The 14,794-nt window shown below is 45.6% G+C and overlaps 1 protein-coding gene across 7 annotated transcripts in view; it reads left to right on the forward strand.

Moving 5' to 3' along the window:
* LOC135029617 (multidrug and toxin extrusion protein 2-like) overlaps positions 1–14,794 on the forward strand; it is a 486,356-nt gene that overhangs the window by 412,698 nt on the left and 58,864 nt on the right. For all 7 annotated transcript variants that reach the window (XR_010225784.1, XM_063953866.1, XM_063953871.1 and 4 more), the window contains 2 exons: positions 6,720–6,789; positions 6,892–7,024. Coding sequence is in view for 6 of the 7 variants with exons in the window: in XM_063953866.1 (XP_063809936.1) it covers positions 6,720–6,789; positions 6,892–7,024 (203 nt within the window). In the remaining variant the exon portion in view is untranslated. The remainder of the gene's footprint in view (positions 1–6,719; positions 6,790–6,891; positions 7,025–14,794) is intronic.

The raw sequence follows: 14,794 nt of genomic DNA on the forward strand, positions 1-14,794 counted from the left end.
TCCGTGTGATTCAAGCACTTGGACATTCGGTAAGAAGAAATAAAAATTTGTTCCCATTGGGCTTCAGATAGGGGAAGATCCAAGTCTTGTTCCCATTTCAGCTGCACATTAGACTTAGTAGTAGTAAGCAAGCTGATAAGCGTCCTGTACCAAAATGAGATGTCCCCTCTAGAGTCACACAGAGATACACGTGTTAAGACAACCTGGGATAACGGGTTCGGGGGAGCCACCTGTCTAGGCAAACCTTTGTACCAGTGGTGAATTTGGAAATAATGCAATAATTCTCCACTGGGGAGATTATATCGAGACTGTAGTTGAGAAAATGATAGCATAACATTACCATCCATAAGGTCCCCCAAGACAGTCAAACCACAAACAAACCAGATAGAGAGATTCTGTGACCACTTTTATGTGTAGCAGAGGGAATGATTTGTGTGTGCCCCAGAGTATTCATTGTGCACGAGATCTTGGCCAAGAGCTCATCATCAACCCATGCATTGAAATCCCTGAGGATGAGACATCTTTGGAGCCCCAGAACATGTCCTGCAAACTATGAGAAGTACTCTGAAACCTAATTCTGTAGAACTCTGCGCAGCGATGTAATTTCCATTGGGCTTAACCTAAGTTTAAGTGCTTTTTTAAAGCAGATTTCCACCCTGCCTCCCCTGCGGTCCAGTCTGGGGTTGTGAATTACAGAGTAGTTTGTTGGAACTGCAGCTTCTAAGTTAGGTGCAGCATTTTCATCCAGCCTTGTATCTGTAATACAGGCTAGAACTGCCCCAGGAATGTCCATCGCTTTTCCGTCACACTTCTGATATCATCTGAGCCAATCGCAACAGCACCTTTATGCATATACTCTGTGTAACGCATGAACTGTAGGAGATTTCAGAGTTGCAAATAATTGTGAGAAGCTCAGAATTAGACCATCTGCGTGCAGTTCCGCTGTCGTTCATGGGGGAGTATAACTTACTAAATCACAGGTTGCAGATGTATCTGTGAGAGCCATTGCAACAACACTTAAAGGCTTTTGACTGTTTTTATGAGGCCCAGTGTCAAAATATGTAGCAAAGAATTATTTAATTTATTGGGATGACCAAATTATCTGTTCAGGATAATAGATGGACCTGACTGGACCAGTACAGCTTGAGGTGTTCTGAGAGAGGACTAAACATTCTGCAGTTTTGCTCCAGATTATGAACAAATCGTCAAAAATGAGATTATATCTTGTAGCCAGATATGTTAAAATAAGATGCAAGTCGTAGAGATTTTACACATTTTTATGGTGTTCACGTGATCATTCTAGCCAGCAAAACCAGAGATAAGTATAGGAGAAAATGGGGAAAACTGCCTGTACCCCTAAAAAGCCAAACTAATATTGGCAAACATTATAGAAGTCTGTTAGTGGCCATAATAAAACTATTTTGGTGTAGTTAAATTGGGTCAAATGGCTGTTATATGCATTTTTCAAATGTAAAAAAATGATAGAAAGCTATTTTTTTCACGAAAATAAGTGCAATCACTAAATATGGGGTACATAAAAATGGGTATAAGTATATATTTGTTCATTTAGGGGAAGTGGAGGTGGACCGATTACCGATTTTAGACCTGCAAGTCTAAAAACATTTGTCCCACTCATAAAGCACCCCAATATACCTGTCCTGTACCTTGTACCCCATTTTCCATTACTTTGCACTTTCCACCTCAAAAATGACATATCATTATTGGCCCATTAAAAATAATTAAAAACATCTAAGTGCCTAATTAGTCATTTAGGGTGGTGTCCCAGGAGTTCTGAACCAAGGGGGTCATTCAGAGTTGATTGTAGCTGTGCTAAATTTAGCACAGCTACTATCATGTTCCCAGAAATGCGGGGGGATACCCAGCACAGGGCTAGCCCGCCCCGCATGTCTGTCCGCCCCCTTCCCCCGCACAACTACAAAAGCATCGCACAACGGCGATGCTTTTGTACTTGTTGAGTAACTCCCGGCCAGCGCAGCTCCTGCGGTTGACCGGGAGTTGCTCGTCGCTGCCCCTGGTCGCAGCGGCTGCGTGTGACATCAGGCAGCCGCTGCGGCTCGCCCCCAGCACGGTCCGGCCACGCCTGCGTTGGACAGACCGCCCCCTCCCACCCAGCGACCGCCTCTGCCTGTCATCGATCGCTAGGGAACGACGTCCTTTCGGCCGTCCGGTATGCGCCGGCGCAGTTCCGACCCGATCACTGCGATAAACTGTAGCGAGCAATCGGGTCAGAATGACCACCCAAATACCAACATTTTTACCTTAAAATTGGGATTTTGCACTTCTTATCCCCTGCTTAGAGATAGTGAATAGAAATTTGCGATAAACCCTATGGAGACTTTTCACCAATAGCTTTTCACACCTACTTGGATACCAATTTATTGCAAATGCGATCATTTATTGTAAAACGTGTTATCGAGGCTAATTGGATACCCCCATATTATTTATTGTTAACAGGTTTTTGTATGGGTTCCAGATGATAGGTTGACAGACATTAGGTTGAGAGTCAATACGTCTACCCCATATAGTCGACATGCATAAATGAGGTTGACAGGTACAAAAGGTTAAAAGGTCCACAGGCTCAAACGGTCGACACACATATGGTCAACACAAGTTTTGTTTTGGGGGGGGGGATTCCATTATTTCAACATTTACCATCCACGTGGACTAATATTGGGAATAGTAACCTGTGCAAAATGCACCTTACCTGAAGCATGGTTAGCAAAGCAAGCCCAAGAGGGTACACGTTTTCACTTTGGCTTATACGTGGTGAAGCATACAAAATGACACCCAAAAAAAGCGTGTTGACCTTTTTGGTGTCGAACATTCCTATATCAACCTTTTTTTTTTTTACTGTGTCGACCTTTTGTGTTGATTACTTTTTTCATGTCGACCTACTGTCCTTGTCGACCTTTTGACCCAATCGACCTAGTGCATGTCGACCATATGGGGTCAACATATTTCTAGTGAATGATCCGCACACTTTTTTTTATATAGAGCCTCCATATTACCCAGCATGTTTAGGTGATTTTTAGTCAAATAGTCCCAGCCCCACTGGAATTATCACATACTAGAGATAACTTTGTCAATAGCCAATTATTCTACCATGGGGGTCATTCAAACCCGATCGCTGCTGTGCGTTTCCAATCAGCAGCGATCAGGTATGAACTGCGCATGCGTATGCACCGCAATGCGCAGGTGCGAGGTTCCCCCAGCAACGGGGAGTGCAGGACAGCGACGGGATGGCCGAAGAAAGTGATTGCACCGGCAATCGCAAGAAGATTGACAGGAAGAGGCCGTTTGTGGGTGTCAACTGACCATTTCCTAGAAATGCCCGGAGAAACGCAGGCGTGTCCAGCTGCTTGAAGGGAGGGTTCCTGACGTCAGCTTCAGGCCAGATCATCGCACTGGAAGAGTAATGGGCCCTACACATATAAAGATCCGCCGCCGAGCTGCCCAAACTTTTGTTTGTGCAGCTCGCTGCACATGCATTCACACCCCTGCACAGTGATTACCCCCTCCCCCTGTAGGCGGCGACTACCTGGTCTCAGCAGTGCAAAAAACGCCTGCTTGTGACCGTGGCCAATATTTACTAAGATTTCGAGTTTGTCCGATTTGTGTTTTTTTTTTCTATGTCCCAATCCGGGAATTCACTAAGCACCAATCTCGGCAGTGTTTGGACTATTCGTAATGGTTTGATTTGCAAAGTTCCGAAATATGAATGAATAGACCATCGGTCAAACGCGGCTGATATTTCATACAATACGGGCATTCACTATTCATTCGTATTTGGGTGTTAGTTTCTGAGTGCTCAAGTGCGGGTCTGTTTTTTTTCGAATCGTTAAAAAAAGCAGCAAAAAAATAGACCTGCTTTTTCCAGTCGAGTTTGGATAACCATTCGGTTGACCGAAAGTAACCTCACCGCTGACCGCAAAGTTCCCACCATTGGATACAATGGAGCGCATAGGCGCTACATTGTATCAGTGCCGTGTGCTGCCTGACAGACACTACAGGAGCACACAGCCAATCAGGAGAGTGCCACGACGTGGCGCTCCCTGATTGGCTGAAGGGACCCTCTTTGACAGGAGTCAGGGGGGGTCCTGGCAGTCGGGGAAAGGGGCCCCATGTTTAAACATGGGGCCCCTTTCAGTGCGTGGTCGGGTTTCCGTTTTATTATTTTGCCAAGTACGTGGATTATACAAAGGTCTGACTCTACACTGGATTATGTGAGTATAATTTTTTTTCACAGGTACCCTGAGGATTCTACAGGGACAAGAGGACCGAGCCTCGTGGGAACATAGGTAAGTATGTATGTATGGAGGTGTGCATGTATGTAATAAAATTATACTTTCACGGTGTGTGTGTCCTGTTTTTTTTTGGGTATTTTTTTAGTAGTAGTACTACAGGTACCAGCGGGCCCGGTTTTCCACCACATGCTGGTACTTGTGGTTCTCCAAGTACCAGCTTGCGGGGGAGGCTTGATGGGACTTGTAGTACTGCTACTAAAAACAATATTCACATTTTTACAAAAGGCTATCAGCCCCCCATCCGCCGCCCTTGGATGGGGGGGACAGCCTCGGGCTTCACCCCTGGCCCTTGGGTGGCTGGAGGGGGGGACCCCTTGATTTAAGGGGTTCCCACTCCTCCAGGGTACCCTGGCCAGGGGTGACTAGTTGGGTATGTAATGCCAGGGCCGCAGGGACCAGTATAAAAGTGTCCCCCGGCTGTGGCATTATGTACCTGGCTAGTGGAGCCCGGTGCTGGTTTCAAAAATACGGGGGACCCCTACGCTTTTTGTCCCCCGTAGTTTTGGAACCAGGACCAGGCGCAGAACCCGGTGCTGGTTGATTAAACATGGGGGAACCCCTGTCATTTTTTGCCCCATATTTTGTCAACCAGGACCGGCTCAAAGAGCCCGAGGCTGGTTGTGCTTAGGAGGGGGGACCCCACGCAATTTTTTTCAGATTTTTAAAGACTATAATCAACTTTTTAAGGTACACAATGAAGCCCTGCACGGATCTCACAGATCCAGCCGGGATTCCTTGTGTTTTGTCAGGCAGTGTTTTACTCATCACTCCCGTAAAACACTGCCTGATATTACGAATCACATCGACATCGGAAAAAACGATTGTGCAAAACTCGGCAGCTTAGTGAATGATCGTATCAGGATTCAAAAAGTTGCAGTAAAATGCACCCGATACCATTCGAGTTCAAACACCCTTCAAAACGGCCAAAACACGAATCTTTGTAAATATACCCCCAGGTTTGAATTAGGCCCCATGTACAGTGTGTCATTGCAGTATGTGAGGAAACTTGAGCACCAAGAACAAACTTGTGCAACATGTAAACCCATACAAACTCCACAGAGACAGGACCCTTGTTTCAGCCCATGACCCTAGTGCTAACCACCCTGTCACTCTGCTATACTCACTGGCGTTTCTATAATGGGTGCAGTGTGTGCGGTGCACGCACATACCTCCCAACATGACCCTCTCCATGAGGGACAGAACGCTCTGCTCCTGGACTTCCCTCTTAATTTACAATTGCCCTCACATGTGTTGAAACACCTTTCTTATCCATTAACCCAGGCATGTCCAAACTGCGGCCCTCCAGCTGTTGTGAAGCTACATATCCCAGCATGCCCTGACACAGTTTTGCTGTCAGAGAATGCTAAAGCTGTGTCAGGGCATGCTGGGATGTGTAGTTTCTCAACAGCTGGAGGGCCGCAGTTTGGACATGCCTGCATTAACCTGTTCAAAACAGGTGCCGGCAATCATAAATTAAGAGAAAAGTCCAGAAGCAGAGCATTGTGTCCCTCCTGGAGAGGGTCATGTTGGGAGGTATGCACATGGGCCCCTGAGTCCAGAGGGGGCCCCCACCACACACGCTGCACCCATTCACACATAAATACTCACCCCTCCGGAGTCCCGCGGCGACATCCACAGCGGTATTAAAACTCTGTGAAAATGGCCCAGCAGCCATTTTCACGGAGTTCTGCATATGCGCAGTAGAGAAATCCCATGGAAAATGGCCACCGCGCCATTTTCCCGGAGATCTGCACATGCGTAGTACAGTCTGAGCGCTCCAGTGATCAGACTGTCAGTGCTGCCGGCAGAGAGGAGGGGGCCCGAACGGAGGAGGCTGCACCCGGGCCTCCTCCTCTCTTAAAGCGCCCCTGGCTATACACAGCATTGGAGATGGTGTAAATGACTTCATAAAGTACACATCATTCAGCCAATCTGGGAGCATCATTATATCTAATAAACCAATTATTTAAAACTGCTAAATTAGGAATACTGAAATAAAGGCAGCTCCTTATTGTCGATCTTTTGACCATGTCGACCATGTGCATGTTGACCAATTGGTGTTGACCTAAAGACTGTCCTCAAGACACACTAACAGTGCAGTGTTTAGCGATATCCAGGCTTTAGCACAGATGGTTAAATCAAAATAACTGAGGTACTAATTGAGTCACCTGTGCTCAAGCCTGGATATCACTAAAACCTGAACTGTTAGTGTACCTTGTGGACTGAGGTTGGGAATGCCTAATGTAGACCGTCGCATTTACAGTAAGTTTATTTTTATTTTCCCTAATAATGCTATTTTAAAACTTTGGGTTATCAAATGTATAGAGTATTGATGGAAAAAAGCCTTCTAGTTACTTTATATTGAGCTGTAACTAAATGTTATTTCATTCGTAGAGAAATTGCTGCATTGGTTTCCCGTATTATGCTCATTGTTGCTCCATTTCACCTATTCGATGCTGTAGCTGTAAGTATATATATATATATATTTACATCTACTTTAAGTCACTTATTTACCTTTATATTTGGCTATTAATTCTAATAGTTCACACCTGATTTTTTCTACTAGGGCACATGTGGTGGAATATTACGAGGAGCTGGAAAGCAAAAGATTGGAGCAATTACAAATGCTGTTGGGTATTACCTTCTGGGCTTACCGATAGGAATATCACTGATGTTTGCAGCGAAGCTTGGAGTAGTAGGTATGGACAGTAGTTGCTTTAGCATACGATGGGGTGCATTTATATGTGTGTACATGGAAAAACTGGTCAAAATAAGAGTATTTTCCCGTTCTGCTCCAGCTGTGACCTGACATTGCAAGTGATACTTACGGTACATTTTTTTAAATATCATGCTACAATCTGCTCAGTTTTGTTTTCAGTGTAATCCCACCCCTTTGTCACACTTAAGCAATAAGCTTTTTAGAATTTCCTTTTTAAATAAACAGTAAATATAACAAACCAAGGCCAGGTTTATGCAAGTATGTTCATAAATTCATGAATAAAAGAGTAGAGACTATTCATTACTATAGTATGCGTGTAATTAGTTATTATTCACGTATGTTGCCTCAGTTCTTATAGCATACTACAACAGAGATCATATGTACTTATTAAAGCGCAAGCGTATAAAAATTATTATCATCCTTTATATGGTGCCACAAGGGATCCACTGCGCCCATTACAGAGTACATAAACAAATGAACAAAACAGCAATCACTGGGGGTGATTCAGACCTGATCACTGGGCTGCAAACTTTGCTGTCCTGCATTCGGATAGTCACCGCCTCCAGAGGGAGTGTAAATTCGCCGTGCAAGTGTGCAATACCATGTGTACGCCGAGCTGCAAAAATCCACTTTGTGCAGACTCTGCACAACCCAGGACTTACGCCTATAGTGCGATGAGAAGATGCTGTTCAGGGCAGGAGCTGACGTCAGACACCCTCCCTGAAAACGCTTTCACACACCTGCGTTTTTCCGGACACTCCCAAAAAACGGGCAGTTACCACCCACAAACAGCTTCCTCCTGTCAATCACCTTGTGAACACCTGTGCAATCGGAGTTTCTCTTACGTCCTAGAGAATGCTGGGGTCCATTTTAGTACCATGGGGTATAGACGGTTCCGCAGGAGCCTTCGGCACTTTAAGACTTTTTAACAGTGTGAACTGCCTCCTCCCTCTATGCCCCTCCTCCAGACCTCAGTTTAGAAAATGTGCCCGGGAGACTGGATACACACCAGTGGAGCTCTACAGAGTTCTGCTGGAAAAGACTTTGTTAGGTTTTTTATTTTACAGGGAAGCTGCTGGCAACAGCTTCCCTGCTTCGTGGGACTTAGGGGGGGAAGTAGGAACCAACTTCTCAGTTAGTTTAATGGCTTTGCTTCCGCTGACAGGATACCATTAGCTCCTGAAGGGTAGTGAACACAGCCCTTGCCTGGCTGCTGCTCACTCTCACAGCACTGCCGCCACCCCCTAACAGAGCCAGAAGTCAGAAGGCTGGTGAGTATTTACCGGAGACCTGCAGAGAGGGGCCCTCTGGTCATCATGGCGGCATAAAGGTACCAGCGCAGAGCGGGACGCTGCACAGCAACATGTCTCTCAGCGCAGGGTGCAGAGTGCGCGCAGGGGGGGGGCTCGCTCTGAGGGACATGATAAATCCTTACTCTCACTGGCAAAATGTACATACCTGTGAGCCGCTGATGTACACTACCCCCGCCAGTATAAATATTACTGTGGCTGAACCGCGCCATTACAGGGGGCGGGGCTACACCTCAGAATTGCTTGTAACACTCAATTGGCGCCATTTTCTCCTCACAGAGACGCCGGGTCGCTGATCCTGCAGGCTACTTCTCCTCACACATCGCTGATACAAGTACCAGGGTGTTCTAGAAGGGGAGGGGAGGGGAGCACATAATTTATTGAAGTCTGCGGGCTTCAAATTGGATAAAAAAGCGCTGTTTTGGTATATATGTATATTCATTGTATGTAATACATATAGGGCGCGTGGTGTGGACTGGCAATTCCCTCTGGGTCCCTCTGACAGACGTTAGTGTAGGTCTGTCCCCATTAGCTCCCGTGTGTGTGTGAGTGGTGTGACTATACACGCGTGTAACATGTCTAGAGAAAGTTCTTCCCCAGAGGAACCCATGTTAGAGGCACAAGAGTGTTCTGAGCCTGTGTGGATGAGAAGGCGGCAGAGTAATATGGCTAAACAAGCGAAGAAATTCTCTGAGTCTGAGGAACAGACAAAGCATTAGAGACAGTCTGTGGAAGATGCTCTATTTGCTGATTGTTGCACATCATCCACTCGGGACCCCTCCAGTTCGCAGAAAAGGTCCCTGGCCCAAATTATGCAAAGGGACACTGACACAGATACCGACACTGACGTTGACACTGGGGATTTGAGGGGGGTAGACCCCAAACTGGCTAAGAGCATTCAATGTATGATAGTCGCTATAAAAGAGGTGTTGGAATTTCCTGACACAACACCTCAACCTGAGGAAAAAGATTATTTTAAATTAAATAAAATACAAGTGGTGACTTTTCCTCCGTCTAAGGACTTAAATAAATTTTTTGAGGAATCCTGGGCTAACCCGGAAAAAAAAAAATTGCTATCCCTAAAAGGTTGCGGGTAGCATACCCTTTCCCAGAAGAGGATAGACAGTTTCTAGGTTGTCAAAGAAAATAATTTTGCCTGCCCCAGGGTCAGCTTCATTAAAAGAACCTGCTGACCGCAAATTAGAGACGACTTTAAAGTCCATCTATGTTGCTACGGGCACGTTACTCAGGCCCACAATTGCTTCTGCGTGGGTAGGTAACGCAGTCGAAAAGTGGGCAGATAACTTAATTGTTAATATTGACGCGGTCGATAAAGATGACATGCTGCAATTTCTAGGTCATATCAAAGATTCTGCAGGTTATTTGGTTGAGGCTATGAAGGACGTAGGCTTACTGGGCTCACGTGCCTCTGCGATGGCGGTTTCAGCCCGCAGGGCGCTCTGGATACGCCAATGAAATGCTGACGCAGAATCCAAAAGAAATATTGAGGCGCTCCCATACAATGGTGAGGCCCTCTTTGGAGAGAAATTAGATGCCATGATATCAACTACTACATCTGGCAAGTCAGCATTTCTGTCGTTGGCAGCTACGCCGGCTAAAAAAGTATATCATTCTCATACTAAGCAGTCCTTTTGGCCCAACAAGTACAAAAAGGCTAAATCTACCCATTTTTTCACAGGAAAAGGGAGAGGATAAGGTAGAAAACCTACAACACCCTCAGGCTCCCAAGAGCAGAAGTCAGCAACTACTTCTGCAAAAACCACAGCATGACGCTGGGGCTCCTCTGCGGGAGTGCGATCGGGTGGAGGCACGTGTACTATTTTTCAGCCAGGTCTGGCTTCGCTCAGACCTGGATCCTTGGGTTTTACAGATACTGTAATATCCCAAGGTTTTCTAGGGAAAGACAAAAAGTCTAGAGGACAATGCACAGGTCTCAACGAAATTATCAGTATAATTGTAGGAAAACCAACCAATGAAAGAAATGAATCGGCCTTTCTTTTGTGAAGAAGCCTGAAATTATGCTGGGTTGGAGGTGCGCCACTAAGCTGGAGTAATAGTATATTTTTCTAAGGGTAATTAGTGTAGACCACTAGTGGGTACTTCACTAAAAAAGAAGCTTAGTGTGTGGCGCACTCTTTTGTAATAATTGTAATTTAATAAGATTTAACTTTTATTTCATAATTTAAAATAAATCTCTATAGCCAGGCATGTAGGTATGTTTGATAGCCTGAGAGTAAAACCTTTATGTAATAATTGCCCAAAATTAAAGTATTAGGATAGTGGTTAACTTTCCAATGTGATAGGGGTAAAAGGAATTTTTTGGTATCAAGCTTTGTGATATATTATTAAAGATTTTTTTGTGCTATAAAGGCTGTTCATATCGCCTATTTGCAAGACTAAACTGGTCTCGAGTCTCTGACATGAGTCTGACATTAACTGCTCTTTAAAGAAAATAAATTACTGTTTGTATAGAGAAGCCTTCAGCGCTGTAAGGCTAAGATAGTTAGTACAGATCACAGAAGTAGGTTTCAGAATTACCTCAAAGGGAACCCCTGCGTGGATCTTCCAGGTCATTCCTCATCCTTGTATATGCATGAAAGGACAGTATAGATATGTATTGTAACATGTGTACACTTTGTCTGCCAGTCTATTGTCCAGACTGCAGTAGCTGTGCAGATGTAATTTGATACATTTTTTTGTATCCACAAGGATGAGATACAATTGTGGCCCAAGAAGTCTGATATGACCAAGCTACATGTGAAACGTACGTCATCATTAGCGGGACGTGGATGTGTAGAATCTACGGAGGTGCGGGAATTATACCCGACCCGGCGTCCGGTTCCCGCAGCGGCTTCCAGCAAACTGATTATCAGCGGGACGTGGACGTGTAGAATCCACGGAGGTGCGGGAATTATACCCGACCCAGCGTCCGGCTCCCGCAGCGGCTTCCAGTAAACTGACGGAGATCTGACCCCGCTCAGAGACAAAATTCCTTTTGCCCCTATCACATTGGAAAGTTAACCACTATCCTAATACTTTAATTTTGGGCAATTATTACATAAAGGTTTTACTCTCAGGCTATCAAACATACCTACATGCCTGGCTATAGAGATTTATTTTAAATTATGAAATAAAAGTTAAATCTTATTAAATTACAATTATTACAAAAGAGTGTGCCACACACTAAGCTTTTTTAGTGGAATATCCCAAGGTTACTAGTTGAAATTTCAAGACCTTCCCCCATGCCGATTTTTCAAATCAGCCTTACCAGTTTCTGCTCAGGACAGCACAAATGTCCTGAATGCAATATACAAATTATGTCAAGACAAAGTAATTGCCTTGGTTCCTGCCGAACAAAGGAATCAAGGCTTTTATTCAAGCCTGTTTGTAGTACCAAAGCCGGATTGCGCTGGTCAGGCCGATTTTAAACCTAAAATCTCTGAATCTTTATTTAAAAAGATTCAAATTCAAGATGAAATCCTTGAGAGCGGTGATTTCCAGCTTGGAAGAAAAGGAATTTCTGGTGTCAGTGGACATCAAGGATGCTTACTTGCATGTCCCCATTTACCTGCCACATCAAGCATACCTGAGGTTTGTAGTTCAGGATTGCCACTACCAATTCCTGAAATTACCATTCGGGCTCTCCACGGCTCCGAGAATATTCACCAAGGTGATGGCGGAGATGATGGTTCTCTTTCACAAACAAGGGGGTATATTTACTAAGGTCCCGATTTTGACCGAGATGCCGTTTTTTCTTCAAAGTGTCATCTCGGTCATTTACTAAACTCAAATCTCGGCAGTGATGAGGGCATTCGTATTTTTTTTGAAGTCCAACAAAAAAAATACGAATGAATACACCATCGGTCAAAACGCGGCTGTTTAAGTATGAATCTCGGTCATTTACTAAGAAGTGCAAAGAAAAAGAAAAAAAAACACTGCCGTGAAAAAATACAACTCGTAAAAAAGTGCTAAAAAAAAACAGACCTGCTTTTTTGAGCCGTGATTGGATAGGCATGCACGGATCCATGAGATCCGTGCATGTATATCAGTGGGAAGGGGTGGGAAAGTGTTAATTTTTTGAAAAAAAATTGCGTGGGGTCCCCCCTCCTAAGCATAACCAGCCTCGGGCTCTTTGAGCCGATCCTGGTTGCAGAAATATGGGAAAGAAAATGACAGGGGTTCCCCCATATTTAAGCAACCAGCATCGGGCTCTGCGCCTGGTCCTGGTTCCAAAAATACGGTGGACAAAAAGAGTAGGGGTCCCCCGTATTTTTAAAACCAGCACCGGGCTCCACTAGCTGGACAGATAATGCCACAGCCGGGGGTCACTTTTATATAGTGCCCTGCGGCCGTGGCATCAAATATCCAACTAGTCACCCCTGGCCGGGGTACCCTGGGGGAGTGGGGACCCCTTCAATCAAGGGGTCCGTCCCCCCCCCAGCCACCCAAGGGCCAGGGGTGAAGCCTGAGGCTGTCCCCCCCCCATCCAATGGGCTGCGGATGGGGGGCTGATAGCCTTTTTGTAAAAGTGTAAGATATTGTTTTTAGTAGCAGTACTACAAGGCCCAGCAAGCCTCCCCCGCATGCTGGTACTTGGAGAACCACAAGTACCAGCATGCGGCGGAAAAACGGGCCCGCTGGTACCTGTAGTACTACTACTAAAAAAATACCCAAAAAAAAACAATACACACACACCTTGAAAGTAAAGTTTTATTACATCCATCCACACAAACATACATACATACTTACCTTATGTTCACACGCAGGTCGGTCCTCTTGTCCAGTAGAATCCATGGGGTACCTGTTGAATTAATTATACTCACCAGATCCAGGGTACCAGGCTCCTCGGATAATCCTTTTGTAATCCACGTACTTGATTAAAAAAATAAAACGGAGACCCGAGCCACGCACTGAAAGGGGACCCATGTTTTCAAAACTTTTCACATGGGTCCCCTTTCCCCGAATGCCAGAAACCCACTCTGACTTCTGTCTAAGTGGGTTTCTTCAGCCAATCAGGGAGCGCCACGTTGTGGCACCCTCCTGATCGGCTGTGTGCTCCTGTACTGTCTGACAGGCGGCACACGGCAGTGTTACAATGTAGCGCCTATGCGCTCCATTGTAACCAATGGTGGGAACTTTCAGGTCAGCGGTGAGGTCACTTTCGGTCAACCGCTGACCTGAAAGTTCCCACCATTGGTTACAATGGAGCGCATAGGCGCTACATTGTAACACTGCCGTGTGCCGCCTGTCAGTCAGTACAGGAGGACACATAGGATCAGGAGGGTGCCACAACGTGGCGCTCCCTGATTGGCTGAAGAAACCCACTTAGACAGAAGTCAGAGTGGGTTTCTGGCATTCGGGGAAAGGGGACCCATGTGAAAACATGGGTCCCCTTTCAGTGCGTGGCTCGGGTCTCCGTTTTATTTTTTTAATCAAGTACGTGGATTACAAAAGGATTATCCGAGGAGCCTGGTACCCTGGATCTGGTGAGTATAATTTATTCAACAGGTACCCCATGGATTCTACTGGACAAGAGGACCGACCTGCGTGTGAACATAAGGTAAGTATGTATGTATGTTTGTGTGGATGGATGTAATAAAACTTTACTTTCAAGGTGTGTGTGTATTGTTTTTTTGGGGGTATTTTTTTAGTAGTAGTACTACAGGTACCAGCGGGCCCGTTTTTCCGCCGCATGGTGGTACTTGTGGTTCTCCAAGTACCAGCATGCGGGGGAGGCTTGCTGGGCCTTGTAGTACTGCTACTAAAAACAATATCTTACACTTTTACAAAAAGGCTATCAGCCCCCCATCCGCAGCCCATTGGATGGGGGGGACAGCCTCGGGCTTCACCCCTGGCCCTTGGGTGGCTGGGGGGGGGACCCCTTGATTGAAGGGGTCCCCACTCCCCCAGGGTACCCCGGCCAGGGGTGACTAGTTGGATATTTGATGCCACGGCCGCAGGGCACTGTATAAAAGTGACCCCCGGCTGTGGCATTATCTGTCCAGCTAGTGGAGCCCGGTGCTGGTTTTAAAAATACGGGGGACCCCTACGCTTTTTGTCCCCCGTATTTTTGGAACCAGGACCAGGCGCAGAGCCCGATGCTGGTTGCTTAAATATGGGGGAACCCCTGTCATTTTTTTCCCCATATTTCTGCAACCAGGATCGGCTCAAAGAGCCCGAGGCTGGTTATGCTTAGGAGGGGGGACCCCACGCCATTTTTTTTACAGTTTTACAGTGCTTATTTAAAAAAAAAAAAAAAATGAACCCCAGCACGGATTACACAGATCCGGCCGAGATTCTTTTAGAAAAAGTCGGCAGTGTTTTGCTAATCACTGCCGTAAAAAACTAAAAAAAAAACACGAATGACATCGACATCGGAACAAAAGAAAATGCAGAATACGACAGCTTAGTAAATTAGT

The sequence above is a fragment of the Pseudophryne corroboree genome, chromosome 2 (assembly GCF_028390025.1).
Source record: "Pseudophryne corroboree isolate aPseCor3 chromosome 2, aPseCor3.hap2, whole genome shotgun sequence".
Taxonomy (NCBI): domain Eukaryota; kingdom Metazoa; phylum Chordata; class Amphibia; order Anura; family Myobatrachidae; genus Pseudophryne; species Pseudophryne corroboree.